This window comes from Lynx rufus, unplaced genomic scaffold, assembly GCF_022079265.1.
Source record: "Lynx rufus isolate CCGP_SWC_20201006 ecotype Redwood Valley unplaced genomic scaffold, mLynRuf1.p SCAF_5, whole genome shotgun sequence".
Lineage (NCBI taxonomy): Eukaryota > Metazoa > Chordata > Mammalia > Carnivora > Felidae > Lynx > Lynx rufus.
Window position 1 is genome coordinate 89,006,666 of NW_025814867.1, and position 15,227 is coordinate 89,021,892.

General features: G+C 42.6%; 1 protein-coding gene across 7 annotated transcripts in view; it reads right to left on the reverse strand.

The window, feature by feature from the left end:
* Positions 1-15,227, reverse strand: part of KALRN (kalirin RhoGEF kinase) — a 670,515-nt gene that overhangs the window by 305,985 nt on the left and 349,303 nt on the right. For 6 of the 7 annotated variants that reach the window (XM_047099540.1, XM_047099539.1, XM_047099545.1 and 3 more), the window contains exons 11-12: positions 12,766-12,957; positions 2,798-3,006 (exon numbers count right to left, since the gene is read on the reverse strand). In XM_047099540.1, coding sequence (XP_046955496.1) covers positions 2,798-3,006; positions 12,766-12,957 — 401 coding nt within the window. Of the gene's footprint in view, positions 1-2,797; positions 3,007-12,765; positions 12,958-15,227 lie in introns of those variants that run through there. The other variant, XM_047099542.1, reaches the window with a different exon arrangement.

Consider the following 15,227-nt stretch of genomic DNA (forward strand, 5'->3'; position numbering starts at 1 on the left):
CTGTGAGCAGAAACATGCTGTGTTAATAATGGCTGTTAATCCTGAAAGGACACAAAAGAAGGGTCAAGTGCTGACTGGGGCATGGGCCTAGCTGGGGAGAGTAGAGGACAGGGCACAAAAGGCTGGGACAACAGCAAAGTTTCAAAGAGGATGAGTTCCGATTTGGATTTGGGCGTTAAAAGAAAAGGACGACCCCAGCCAAGCAGGTAGGAGGGGTGCACTTTCTGAGCAGGAGCATCTATACAAAAGTGGAAGGGGAAGGTGGCATGTCATAGAGGGGAACAAAAAGTAAACAAATTGAGCTGCTCAGAGAAGTAAAGGGTGGTGAGGCCTCCTAAGAGATCATTATAATAGGAAAATTACAGGAGTTCAGAAGTTTAGATTCTATATGGCCCTAAAGCTTGAAATAGATGGGCACATTCATTATCTAGTGGCATCCTGGTTTCTTGTACAATGTAAGAGGTTGGAGGACAAACCATCAGCAGGTTTTCTGAAAACCAGTCCTTTTAGCCTGTGTTTGTCTCAGAAGCAGCAGGATCTGAGCTTATCCTATATTTCTGAAGGGGGCATAAGGCCAGTTGTCAGGGGCCCCTCCTTCTGTCATTCTGAGAGCTCCCGATTCCACCTGCAACTCTGGCCTATTTGGGCACAAAACTCCACCATTGCACAGACACCCCAATCATGAAAAGAATATAAGGCATGCACTTGATATGCTGAATTATGCATTTGTTGAGGACTTTGCTGTTGGAAGGATATGCTTGTTCTTTCTGACTGATCCTCTCAGACTTTTTTCCATCACAAAGCTTCCAGAAGAAAGAGAATGATTTCTGACCATTTTGTACAGTACCTATGTCAGCATCTCACTCACTGGGAATCACAGAAATGATGCAAAAACCACCTTAGGTGCATCAGTAATGATTGCCAGAAAAGTCATGGAGACCTAGGGAAGATGTGTTGAGGCATCCTGCCCATTTCCACTAGGCATCATTCACTTCTTTTCTTCTTTGACTAGTCTTGAAATTAGGGAGGGGATCCTAGGCTAGAGTCAGGCTAATGAGGGAATACATGGTCACCAGTGGTTCTTGATCACACACCTATGATCCTCTCTGACATCCATGGAATTTAAACCTGTAGAACGGCCATCAGCCATGTCACTACCTTCACCATTACAGAGTAGCCTTCAGCCCTTAGGCATCATGCAAGGTTGGCAGTTGAGAGCAAATGTCATCCCCACAGACCCAACTCACACAGAATGGAACTGACCAAGTTTATGAAAAGTTATTTGGAGAGAAAACACTAAGCATCACAAAATTCTAGAGCTGACAGAGCTCCTAGAAGAACCTCCTTAATTACGCAGACAAAACAGCTGAGGGCCAGAGAGATTAAGTGACTGCCCGTTATTTGGAATTTTTTTTCAGAAGCAAATAACAGTAGGGTTTCCTAGGTAGGCAGACAAAACTCATGTATGATATATTTGTAAAGATGAGCTGGAGGAAGAAGGGAAAGAGGCTGTCTTGTTAGTATGCAACAGGAGGATTCAAAACATCTCATGTGCATGTTTGGAATAGACATGATTAATTTCCAACAGAAAAACATGCCAGGGCTATCTCCAGGTAAGTTTTTCATTGTTTAATTGGACAACTGGTACAGGGTGGGGGAAGCCCTCTCCAACTGAAGTAATTCCCTCAGGGCCCAGCACTGGCCTGGGACTTGCTGATGAGATTATTCCTGTCCGGAGCTGGCAGAGGTCCCAGCACTGGGTGATTTTAGGATAGAACAAGTCCCTGCAGGCAGACATCATTAGCACCGTCAAGTCCTATTTATACAGCACCTGGGCACAGGGGTGGTCCTGAGGGCTTTCTCAAGGCCTCACGACACTTTATCTGAGGAGCCAGCGCCCTTGACAGGGATAGGAACCTGGATATTGATGCCAACAGAAAGGAGTCAATGGTGTGGATGATTCTAAATGAATAGAAGGTTTTAGACAGGATTTTCTTTCTTAGTTATGTTTGTTTAAGTTGATACAGAAGGAGTTGTATTTTCTGGGCAGCAAGGAATGGTGGAAGGGTCATACGTGGGTAATGGAGAACAGAGTGGGATGACAATACAAACTCTCTATATCCTCATGGAGGACGGCTTTGGATCCCCAAAGCCAACCATTTTTGCCAGCTGGGGCACTAGAGTTCAGAGTTCAGCCTGAGATCAGATACCAAATAACACTATACTCCATAATGGCTATTTCTCCACCTGACCAAATATGCCATAACTCTTTCTTGTTTTTTAAGTTTTATTTATTTATTTTGAGAGAGACAGCATGAGCAGAGGAGGGGCAGAGAGAGAGAGAGGGAGAGAGAATCCCAAGCAGACTCCATGATACCTGTGCAGAGCCTGAAGTGGGGCTCGAACTCACAAACTGCGAGATCATGACCTGAGCCAAAACCAAGAGTCAGATGTTTAACTGAGTGAGCCACCCAGGTGCCCCGAATATGCCATAATTCTTAATGAAGATGTTATTATTTTCTGTTGAATGTTGTTAACTTTTGTACTTATGTTACTTATTGATTGCTAAATAATAGCATGAATGATAAATAATTCCTTGAAACATCAGAGCTTTTCCATTTACTCTCATTCTAAACTCCAGTTGGGTATGGCACAGGCATTTTCATATCTGACAGATGGAGAAACTGAAGCTCACACAAGACCACAAAGCTGGTGGTGGCTGAGCCAAGACTGGGACATGACTTATCTCACATCTAGTCGAGGGCATTTCCCACTGGAAAGCACTGCCCATGCTGACCTGGCCTCGCTGGGCTCCCCCAGGGAGGGAGGCGCTGACCTGAGCTGCTGGATAAGGTCTTCGCCTTCCTTGATGACATTGAGCGTGGCGTCCAGAGTGGCAGTCTGCTGCTGCTGGAACTGCTTGATCAGTTCCTGGACCGCATCCACTGAGTCTGCACAGACGTCCTCCAGCATCTCCTTCTGAAGGTCTTCCATCCATGTCCACAACTGTGGGGGAGAGAGCAGAGACCCCACTCAGGGCAGACAGGAGAGGCCAGGGGTGGAGCAAGGACAAGATAGTTGGGACAGGGGTCACCCAACCTACCCTCAACCAGTCAGTGCAATGTCAGACTATCATTCTCATCAGCACACCTATATTTATATTCATTACTCATCTCTGCTAAGTTTACTCCATTAATGGTTCCATTCCCTAAGGATGATCACCACCTCTGGCTTAACCTCCCTGTGGTTCAGGGAAACTTATAATCTTAGAGCAAGGTTGATTGCTCATCTTTGAGAAAGTAGGAAGAACAGAGGGCTGGTGATAGACATATATTATTTCATCTTTCAGAAAGGAGGATTCTGCACACCTCAGGCAGCTAGATGCTGATTCCTGGAAATGTATCATGATTTTGGAAATACGCAAAAAAGAATGTGATGCTCCATAAGAACCAAATGAAGATTAATTTTAAAAATATGTGCTATGCTAAATTATTTGTTTCTTTTCAGGGCTACTAGGTTGGTTAGAAGGTTGAATGCTAAAAATGTAGCTTATCTTAATTTCAATATAAGTATGAGACATTTCCCCCATGATATTCAAAGCACTGAAATGTAGTCAGGGTGATATGACTGGTCAGACAACTTTAAAAGAGCTAAGTGTAATGGTTTGAGCAGAATAAGGATTAGAAATGATGAAGAGTTGAACTGAATTCTGAAAACTCATGTAATGATAGCTCTTCCTCATACAGAAACTAGGTCTCCAGTGGCCTGCCACAGTGCTCTACTGCTAATTACTCCTCTGGAGCATGCTCATAAAATGACGGAGGGAAAGACAAGTCTGATGCTTGCTTAAAAATAAGGAATCTTCACGTGGCTATCCAGAAAGATCAGCTCAGGGCTCTACCAGGGGCGGGGGGTGGGGGGAGGGAAACAGTATAGAGAGAAAATTGATAGAATCAGAAGATGTGGATTTTGGCCTCTGTTCTTCCTATAACTCGTGGTGCCTTTGAGTAAATCACTTCACCCTTGCCCATCTATGACCTCGTGTGTAAAAAGGAAAGCATTAAATAAAATGGCTAATTGCCTTCTGGCTCTAACATTTACGTATGTCTTCCATGTTAAGAACACGGATAAACATCCATCTCAAGAATATCATCTCATCTAGTTAGTTCTCAGGATGGTAAATCATGGTATGGCCTTTGTAACTAGAGATAAGAAAAGAATCAATAAAGAGAGACAAAAATAGTCTTCAAGTTTCAGACAAGTTATTCTTTGTTCTTCAGATAGGAGAGGCTCTGGATGTGACAGAAGAGGGTGAGTTAACAAGAACACTAAGCCGTAGAGGTAGCATGTAAGAGGGTATAAAGAATGTCCTTCTTTGACAGGTGAGAAACTCTCTGAGCCTTAGTTTTCTAATCTACAAAATGGGAGTAACATCTGCCCTGCTCATCAAAGACTATGGATATTAAATTATTTAATTATTATTAATGCTTTAAGTAAACATATAGCATTATTAATAAGCTCATAGTGTTGTGATGATAGCTGCAAGGAATACAAATTATTATTATTCAGTGTTCCTGTCATTTAGCAGTTAATAATCTGGTTGTAATTCAGTTTATTTCCTTTAAAAATAACATTTTCTATTATAAAAACATAAAACAAGTTTTCCAGACCATATAAGCTGGATTCATATTTCTATAAGTATGAGTGTATTTATTACAAATCAGTATGAAATCAGGAAGTTCAGGATATTGGTCACTGTTGCTTCTTGTTATTTCATACTTTATGGCTGCCATTTTGCCTGGAGACCAAAAGCATTTTCTAAAGGTGCTGAAGTCCCTGGGTAAAAGATAATGGGTTCTCTGAAAAACTACTGGATACAGAGGCAATATAGCATGTAGCATGGTTAAGAATTTCAAACCCCTGTGGTTCCTGGGTGACTCAGTTTGTTAAGCATCCGACTCTTGATCTCAGCTCAGTCTTGATCTTAGAGTCATGAGTTCAGGTCCCACATTAAAAAAAAAAAAAAAAAAGAGTTTCAAACCACAGTTCTACCACGTATCAGCTATATAAGCTTGGGCAAATAACCTACCCTGTCTGCACCTCAGTTCCTCAGTATTCCTTATCAGTAAAATGGGGATAATAGTAGCGTTTATCCCCACAGAGTCATAAATATTACTAATTTGATATATATGTGTGTGCATGCATGTCTGTGTGTATATATACACAAATAAGTGAGATATATCTATATCTATCTATATAGATATCTGTATCTATATATATCATTTAGAAATAGTACTTGGTATATAGCAAATGCTAGATACTATATTTAAAAGATATTTTTGGGGGCACTTGGGTGGCTCAGTCAGTTAAGCATCCGACTCTTGATTTCAGCTCAGGTCATGATTTCATGGTCGTGAGATCAAGCCCCGAATCAGGCTCTGTGCTAGGCATGGAACCTGCTTAAGATTCTCCCTCTCTCTCTCTCTCTCTCCCTCTGCCCCTCCCTGCTCTCTCTCTCTAAAAAAAAAATAAAAAATGTATTAAAATTTTTTTTAAAATGCTTGTTTATTTTGTGTGTGTGTGAGATAGAGAGTGCAAGCAAGGGAGGGGCAAAAAGAGAGGGAGAGAGAAAATCCCAAGCAGGCTCCTTGCTCAGCACAGAGGCTCACACGAGGCTTGATCACATGACCATGAGATCATGACCTAAACCAAAATCAAGAGTCAGGCACTTAACTGACTAACCCACCCAGGCACCTCAAAAATAAAAGATATTTTTGATGCAAGCCACCCCTAGGTCCAACTAGAAGGCAGAGGGAAAGTGTGAAATACTTCTTCCATTTTTAACTGGTAAAAGATCAACACTGGATTTGGTCCTTCAGAATGCTAGGCTGAGCTGGGCCTCTCTTTGCTGCTTTGTCCTGGGATGTCTAAGGAAAGCCTAGAGACTGGAAAACCTAGATATTTCTGAAGGTAAGAAAAAAGGAGGGGAGAGGAGGGGAGAGGAGAGGAGAGGAGAGGAGAGGAGAGGAGAGGAGAGGAGAGGAGAGGAGAGGAGAGGAGAGGAGTGGAGAGGAGAGGAAAGGAGAGGAGAGGAGAGAAGAGGAGAGGAAGAAAAGATGTGAAGAGAGATAAAACCTGGACACCAAGCCTGTCATGTAAGAGAAGGAAAAGAAACTCAATGTCTCAAGGGAGGACAGGCATTGAGATAGAAGACTGATCAGGGTAAGGTTGGCACTCACTGTTACAGGAATAAGAGAGAAAAGAGGCGTATATGAATCTTGAGAATTTTATTTGAATTAAGATAATTTTGTTCTCAGTACCATCCCTAAGCTATTTTAATGGCTTCATAGCCTTCCCCCCCCCTTTATTTATCCTTAATAAAACTTGAACACTTCTGGTGTAGATGTACAGAAGAAAGCATCATTCTTTCTGAGGACATCCACCATGATTCATGGCACTCCCTCCTCCTGATGGTCATGCAGTTAAAGAGCAGGGACAAAGACAGAACTTTCCAGATAAAAGTGAGGTGTCAGTGTTACAAACAAGGGGACCAGGAAAAAACTAGGGACATATGAGGATACACTCTGGCCTCTGAAGTCAATATTATTAAAACAACATGTCCTCCCCCCAAATATTCTTTGACCAGTAAACTGAAACTGATTTCTCACACTTTGGTTCCCATATTCTATTGTATTATAAACAAACTCTTGTCTAAGGCAGAGTGAAAACCTACTTCCTACTAAGGAAAATCAGCTAAGAGATAAATAGTAAGATACAATACTCAGCGCAGCTCAGCCCAGTGGTTAGCAGCTTGATAAGAAAAGGAAGCAGTCGGGGCGCCTGGGTGGCGCAGTCGGTTGAGCGTCCGACTTCAGCCAGGTCACGATCTCGCGCTCCGTGAGTTCGAGCCCCGCATCGGGCTCTGGGCTGATAGCCTGGAGCCTGTTTCCGATTCTGTGTCTCCCTCTCTCTCTGCCCCTCCCCCGTTCATGCTTTGTCTCTTTCTGTCCCAAAAATGAATAAATGTTGAAAAAAAATTTAAAAAAAAAAAAAGAAAAGGAAGCAGTCTACATTCAAGAGTTTAAAATGTCAAATAAAATTGCTAGTGATTAAAGACAATTTGACTTGGAGATAGTGAAGGGGACTTCAACACCAAATACAAAGGGTTAGTGACATCTTTCTCTGTTTTTCCTTCTGTTAAAAGAACAAACAGAAGGAAAGGAACTCTTGAATGGAATTGATATTTACTAGCGATAATTCTTGATTCTGCCGTTGTCAGGCTATTCCGTGAGCATGGGAAAACTACTTTACTTCAACTACTTCATATTTAACATGGTATGTGCACGTGTACACATGTTGTACACATGTATATGTGTGGTCTCTCCAGCTTGTCTCTAAAATCCCTTCCAGCTCTAACATGCTATGGTGTCTCTTAAGGCTGATGTCAAGGAGAGGGTAGTAAAGAAATGCTTAATGTGTATTGAAAGATCGAGGAAGTAAACATATTGTACACAATGGGATTAAGGTTTCTTACTGCCAGGGGAAAGGGAGAAGGTTGGAATAAACTTTTTTGTGTTGAATCAGAATTTTAACTATACGTATGGGTATTTTATATTATAGATATATAGATATAGACAGATAAACACAGATGTGTGTGTGTGTGTGTGTGTGTGTGTGTGTTAAAAAAAGAAAGAAAGAAAGAAAGAAAGAAAGAAAGAAAGAAAGAAAGAAAGAAAGAAAGAAAGAAATGCCTCTCTAAACTGCAACTCTGCAGTCACAACTTAGACACTGAGACATCCGAAGTCCAAAAAGTTTAACACTAGTTTGAGGATAATTGTGATACCAAGTTAAGACACTATTTACAACCTAGAAAGCTTGAGTAGTGAGTCACTTGCAATCCCATGAGGCCACATGTACACAGTCACCTCCTGGTGGCAGCAAATTTAAATTGCAGGCTCATAATTCTGAATAAGCACCTCCGAGGCATAAAGTGGACAGAACTGAACATTAGTGTCACTAAACTATGAGTAAGGATCAATATTCCTTTCCTAGGCTGCAATTTTCCTATCCTGTGGGTTTCCTTCTGTGTATGTGTCCATCTGACTTATCCCTAAAGAGCATGCCTAGGTTGCTTTGAAAAGAATTCACATCAGAGAGCTGCTTCTGTTACTAATTTACTAATTATCAGGCAGCACCGGTGAGACCTAGTCAGAATGGTCTCTCTCTCTCACTTCAAGCTACAAGAAGCAACGACTGCCAGAACTGGGTAAAATCATGGAGTGTGTGAGGTAATCAGTAACAGCAACCATGTATTTTTTTTTTCCCTATTGTTCTCCATTTTGCTTTCTCTCCCCTAGGGTAATCCTCTTTATCTTCTGCTTATTGAGAGTCTCACACATTAGCACTGCACTTTCTCCATTAATCCAGTGCTCCAGAATGACTCTCACACTTCAGCCATTTCCAGACGTTCTTCTTGATCAAACATACCTGTACTGTGACCCACCCCTTTAGGGGTCTACTCTTTGGTTGGCAATGAATACTTGGTCCATGTTGATATACATACTTAGAGGCTTTATGTGTTCTTTCTCTCAGAGAACACATGTGGTTGCGGCCCCAAATACCTATACCCAAAGAATGGGCCTAACTTGAAAAGTTTGAGAACATTCGCAGGGGTAAAGTTAAGGAAGACTTAAAGTTAGTTAGAAGCCTACATAAAGTTAGTCCTAATAGTGAACCAGTGAATTTAGGAGGGGCCAGCCCATGGAGCCTATCCTGCCTGCAAACTGGGACAGCCTGAGAAAGAGGCAATGGAAAAAGGCAGTCAGGAAGGGACAAGGAAGGGAGATACTAGGAGGTTTGTAGAAATAATGAGGCTTATGGATAAGTGGTTAAGGAAAGAGGTATTTTACTCTATCACTTTCACCTGCTGATTGGCTAGTCCACCTGCACAGCCCTGGCCACCACTGTGATGATACAATCGACGGCCCCAAGATGTCTAATGGACACTGGTTCCACAGGGTAAACTGCCCTTCCCTCATTTTGAAGAGATCATTTTTCTTTGGCATCAACTATCAGCTTTTATTTCTTCGATAAGCACCATGACAGTTTGGCAATTGAAATAGAGGATGAAGCGGTCTTGATCTTGAGAGTATCATCCCTTTTGAAGACTGATTTAGTTTTGGTTCTATGGTGGGTGGTGGGTAGAGGAACATGTGTACACGTGAGGGTCTTGAGAAGTGTGTGTGTGTGTGTGTGTGTGTGTGTGTGTGTGTGTGTGTGTGCCTGTTTGAGCTGGAAATAGCATGGAAGAATGATTTCACAAGGTTGGAAACAAAGAAATGGGCATTTAGTTAAGCTATGTAATAAAGAGTTGAGGTTGATTATCTTGGCCACATTCTTCAGTTAATTTGACTCTCATATTATTACTACAAAAATACCTAAAAATGGATATTTTGAGCCCAGAAACTGCAGTATTTCCATGGAAACACAGCAAGGAAGGAGAATTCTGTCTGGACAATCTCTGCAGAGCAGATGACACCTGCTACAAATGCCTTCTCCCTGGACAAAGAAAATGAGGACCTGGGTAAATTCTCCTTAAATGCTTCCTCACTCTCCAGACCAGCAAAATGCCAGCTGCCCTCCTGTCCCCAGGCAAAAAGAAGCTATTTGAAAGTTGAGTACAATATATACTAATACCTGAGGCTTTGCAAGCATAGGAAGGTCCCAGGCACATGTTTGTCACCTCTCTTTATAGTGTAACTTTTCTCTCCAAGTAGGGATGACAAATTTTGTTTTTGTAAAATAACATTATTGGGATTGTTATTGATTTTCAGCTGAAAATATCATTGAAGAAAAGTTATAAAACCAAAAAAAATGCAAAAGAAAATTAAATCACCATAACATTTAACTTCTTTGTATATTTCTTTCTAGTCTTTATTCTACGTGCATATCAAAATTGTGGTCATGCTGGATATACAGTTTTTTATGTATTATACTACAAGCCCTTTCTCATGCTATTAATGAACTTTTACAGTGTGATTTATAATGACTGTATAATATTTCACTAGCTAGATGCACTCTGATATGTTTAATGGATCACTCAACATGGAATATTCAAATAGTTTCTAATTATTCAAATTATGAATAACACTGCAATAAAATGGTTAGAAGATTTTAACCTTCCAGACTCGTATGGCCACCAAGAATTCATAAAGCAGGACCAGTAGGATTAAACAGTCTTCAAATCTGCAGAAGAAATGGGCCTGGAGCATATCTTTTTCATATTTTCCTCCTGTTTCCTCTCTGAGTGTAAGTAGAACAAATCTTTTGATGTAGGAAGTAGGCAAAAGTAAAATTATGAACTTTAGCCTGGGGAGTCACAGGAAGTCTAGGTTAAATCACTTAGGAAGATGGATGCTCAGTTCCTGCTCAGAAATCTCCTGTACAGGAGGCTCTAATTCCTTCAAATTTATATCCCACAATGCCATTCTATTACACACTGGCATTAATGCAAAAACTCAGAAAAAGATTGTATGCAGGCAGAAATGAGAGAGAAAAGGAAGGAGGAAAGGAAAGAAGAAGAAATTAGCCCTAACTAGGCAGGAAGGATCTCTGACAGTACTTATCAGCATCTGTCTCCCACACCCACAACCTGGCAACACTTTACATTTCTCCGCTAAGATCCACCCTCCTCCTCAAGGCCTGCTTTGGAGATTGGAAATGTAAAGAGAAAAAAGAAGAGTAAGGAGAAGGAAGAAGAGCAGACGAGGAAAGGAGATGCAGGAGGAAAACAGAAGTGTGTGGAGAGGCAGGGGCAAGTGTGAACAGTCTTCAGGAAGCCAGGTAAAATCTCTGCTGTATGACTTAGAAGCTCCGTAACTTAGACAGACTCTTTTGTGAGCCTGCGTTTTCCCGCTTCAAAGTATGTTTAATAAAATCTAGATCATAAGATCGTCATGAGGATTCCATGTGTCTGGCATGTAGTAGGTACCCAATTAGAAAAATGCTACCTACTACACATTGAGTGCTCACAAGGAGCCGTATCTTAGGTCAGGTCTGTCACTTCGGTGTATTACTTCAGACTGAATTACTATTATTTATTATTATTGTTATCAACATCAAATAAAGAAGAGGAGAAGAAGAAAAAGAAAGGAATTTTGAATTCACTTTAGAACCATCAGGGATCTCAGGGCCACTGAATCCAACAGCATGATTTTATAGATGAGGCAGCCCAGGGCCAGAGGCACGGTGATCTGCACAAGCTCACCTGGTTCTACGGCAGCAGAATCTGGACTAGGATCCCAGCCTTCTAGCTCCATGTACAGAAGGTGGGAGATATAGCTAAACTGACCTCATCCTCCACCTCCCTAGGCAGCTAGCACCCCCACAGCCCTCACGAGGAATATGACTCCTGTTCATTCATGCTCCATTCCATCACCCACAGGCTCATAATAGAGGAGAATACACATGACTTTGGTTTCTGAAACCATTATTAAGAATCGGGTGAGCCACAAGCGAGCAGACAACCAGGCAGGAAACCTGGATTAAAGCTAATCCCCTTGCTTTACAGACACTCATCAGAGAGGGGCTGTGGATCCCACAGAGAGGAAGCAGAGCCATCTTCTGGGAGCTCACAGCCCCTTCATCTGCCTGGGGAATCTCAGTTTAGAAAACATTATCTTTTCATGTTTTTCTCTGATAGGCACTGCAACAATTTGCATTCATTCCCACCAAGTGTCAGAAAAGCCTGTGAAGTAGTAACAACCAGGCTTCTTAATGCATTTCAAATATCACAAATCAACTTAATTAAGTAGGGTTAATTTTTTTTTTCCTGAGAAGCAATCACACTTTAATTAATACTCCATTAAAATGAATTCCTGGGGGAACAGAAGCATGCATACACCTAATGAGTTCATCTGCCAAGGGTGTTATTATAGAAGATGCTAAATGTGCCTCCTTACTGGCCACTTACTCAATTTCAAATGCCCCCATGTTAATCAGAAATGAAAAGCAATTGCAGGTTTGCAACCCAACTTCTTTCTGGGAGCCTCTCTGCCCTGCCAACGGTGGAACATAATCCGTTCTCCCCTTTCCCGTCTCTGCTTTGTGAATGATTCAGGACCAGATTTTAGCCCAGCTGGCTTCCTCCTGCATGGAGGGTACCTCAGTCTCCCTTCCTTCACTGGCCACCACTCCACAATCAGACAAGTGAGAAGCAACTCACATTAACATCACCACCCTGGAGCAGACCTCATTAAGAAGATTTAAGTCTCTGTTTTAAAAAAATAAAAGAAAAGCATAGAACACATTTGCAAACTCCGTACGTTTCTTGCTGGTAGCAAAGATGATCAAAGTTTTGCGGGACTGATTTCTGATAGGAAACAACAACCATAAGAAACTGGGTGTGGGGGGGGGAAGGGAGTCTCTGCTATTTTACGTTTCCTCTTGCAGTGACTATTTCTATACTAGGGATCCCCCAGTTTCTCTAGCTGCAGACTGAATGCTCTAGCAGACTCCCTAAACTACCTGCCTGGGTGGCTCCCTCCTCACTAGAGATGAGAAGGAAATGTTTCATTTTGGTTGAGACCTAAATACAGGTAATCAGGAGCAAATTGTTAGTATCATCACTGTCAGGAGGTTAGTAACCCCAAGACCACCCAGGCCCCTGGGCATACCTTGGAGGCCGTTTTTTCCTGGGAAACTGCCCTGACCCCTGCCAGAACAAATCAACCCAGCCAACGCCCCCTTTCCATCGACTCGCCTTACCTCTTTGGTGTGCGTGTGGAAGGAGACAGACATGTCCAGGAGAAGCTTCCGCTGTTCCACCCTGCGCACAAAGTCCTGGATGCGCACCTCCAGGTGTCGAGCTGCCTTGTAGATCTCCTCGGGGTCACATTCCCCCGTCTGAGCCAGCTGCTCTGCAGCCTCTAGGAGCTTGTCCGCGTTGGTGTAGGTATTCTGCCAGCAGCAACAGTGAGGGAGAGTCAACTTGCAGCCACTGACTGAGAGCTTCGCGCTTTCCCCCAGCCCACCCGGGGCTGCCCAGAGCTGGAGCCTAGGGTGTAGGCGCTAAGCACACAGCTCCCTGATCTGGCAGCAGAGGAGCTGAGTGCCAGGCTTGCCCGCCGCCTCTCAGCAAGCTAGCAGCCTTCCTGGCAGCTCAGCATAAATGGGCACTAGCTAGGTGCCTCCTCCGTTCCCGGGATTTCTCAGAGGTGGGGTGTCCCTGGAAAGAAGCGAGGAGACAAGGCAAGAACCCCCTCTCCCATGTGCTCTGATTCCCCACCCTTGTGAAGATCCATCATTGCCTTCACATCTCAGGCTGTAACTGCCAGAGTCAGAAATACCTCATCCACAAAGATCGTCTGTGTTTCTACGTGAGAACACCAGGGAAACAATAACTGGAAGGCTTGTTCGACTTTCTCCCCCAAGTTCCCCGTAACTACTGGTGTTTATCTTTTGGAACAGAGCTATCTCTTTATAGGGGAAGAGGTCAAGCAATTCCAGGGATCTGACAGAAGGAAGCAAGCGGCCACAGTCAGAGTGAGGAGATGCAGGCTATTCCCTGTGCACCCAATGAAGGCTTAATGTTTGCAGGAAGACTGGGGAGGAGCCTGGTGATTTCATCATAAACTACTCCATGCACATGCACACGCACGCACGCACACATGCACACACTCTCTCAATCCATGTCTGTACACACCATGCTATTCTCTAGAGCATTTAAAAAGGCAACCAGCTTGTAATTATTATTCATCAGGATGGGAGTCACTGCCTTTATAATAGTTATGCCATGGATTCAACTTTTCCTCAGCAGGCTTCCCTTAAAAAAGATCTGATATACCCTGATTTAGAACTGGTGAGTCAAGTGTATATTATATTTCTTAATATCCCTGCAGTCATACAATGCCCTATAGAGTGCTAAATAAATGGATGCTGGTAACCATGCAAATCTTGTAGCAGAAATAGTATCAAATGCAAAGTGAGTGGAGAATGGAAATGGATTTATGAGCAATGACGGTGGAGAAGTGGCCTTTAGTGTCCACAGAATTTTGTTTTTATTTTATTTTTTTAACTTACCTGAAGATCTGGGCATTAAAGACTGAATTGTACTTCCTCCCCAACCCTGGAAATTGACATGTTGAAGCCCTAAGCCCCAGAACCTCAGAATGTGACCTTATTTGGAAAGGGTCATTGCAGATGTAATTAGTTAAGATCAAGTCACACTGGAGTAGAGTGGGTTCTTAATCCAACATGACTGCTGTCCTTACAAAAAGAATGCCATGTGAAGATGAAGCAGAGATTGGGAGATGTATCTACCTGCCAAGGAATGATAAACATTGCCAGTAAACCACCAGAGTTAGGAGACGCATGGAACACATTCTCCCACATATCCTCAGAAAGAACCAGTCCTGTTGACACCTTTGACCCTGGACTTCTAGGCTCCAGAACTGAGAGAGAATAAATTTCTGTTATTTAAGACCCAGGAAACTAACACACTGGGGTACAAACTTGCAGAGGCTGTTGACACAGACCCTTGATTGTACTGGAGAAGATTGGCCGGGCTTCCGCAAACACTTGTCATGGTTTTAAGAAAAAAAAAAGAGGTTAGAGTGGGAGAGAGCCAAAGCATAAGAGACTCTTAAAAACTGAGAATAAACTGAGGGTTGATGGGGGGGTGGGAGGGAGAGGAGGGTGGGTGATGGGTATTGAGGAGGGCACCTTTTGGGATGAGCACTGGGTGTTGTATGGAAAACAATTTGACAATAAATTTCATATATTGAAAAAAATAAAAATAAAATAAAAAAATAAACAAATAATAATAAAAAAGAAATATTAAAGAGGCCACAGTGGATCCTTAAGGAATGCTATCTGAAAAACAATGGCCTAGGGCAAATGCTGTCCCAGGGCAGGTTGAAGTAGGGTGGTAGTGGTACACAAAAAAGAGGAAAAATCCTTTGGCCCCACTTGGGGAATTCATGGAAAAAACATGATCCTTGTGTGAAGAAAGAGGCTTTGCCACTGAGTCAACTAAGGGTATGTTGATTCTGGAAAGCAAATGAAGGAGGTACTCAAAATCATGATGGAAACACCAAGAAAGATGGGAAATGATGGGCAGGAGAGACTTCCTAGGCTGTGGGCCAGGTTGAAGAAGGCTCCTACAGGGCTGTCCACAATTTCTAGTAAATACACCCAGAGCTGATGGGAGAGAGTATTTTTCAGGAATG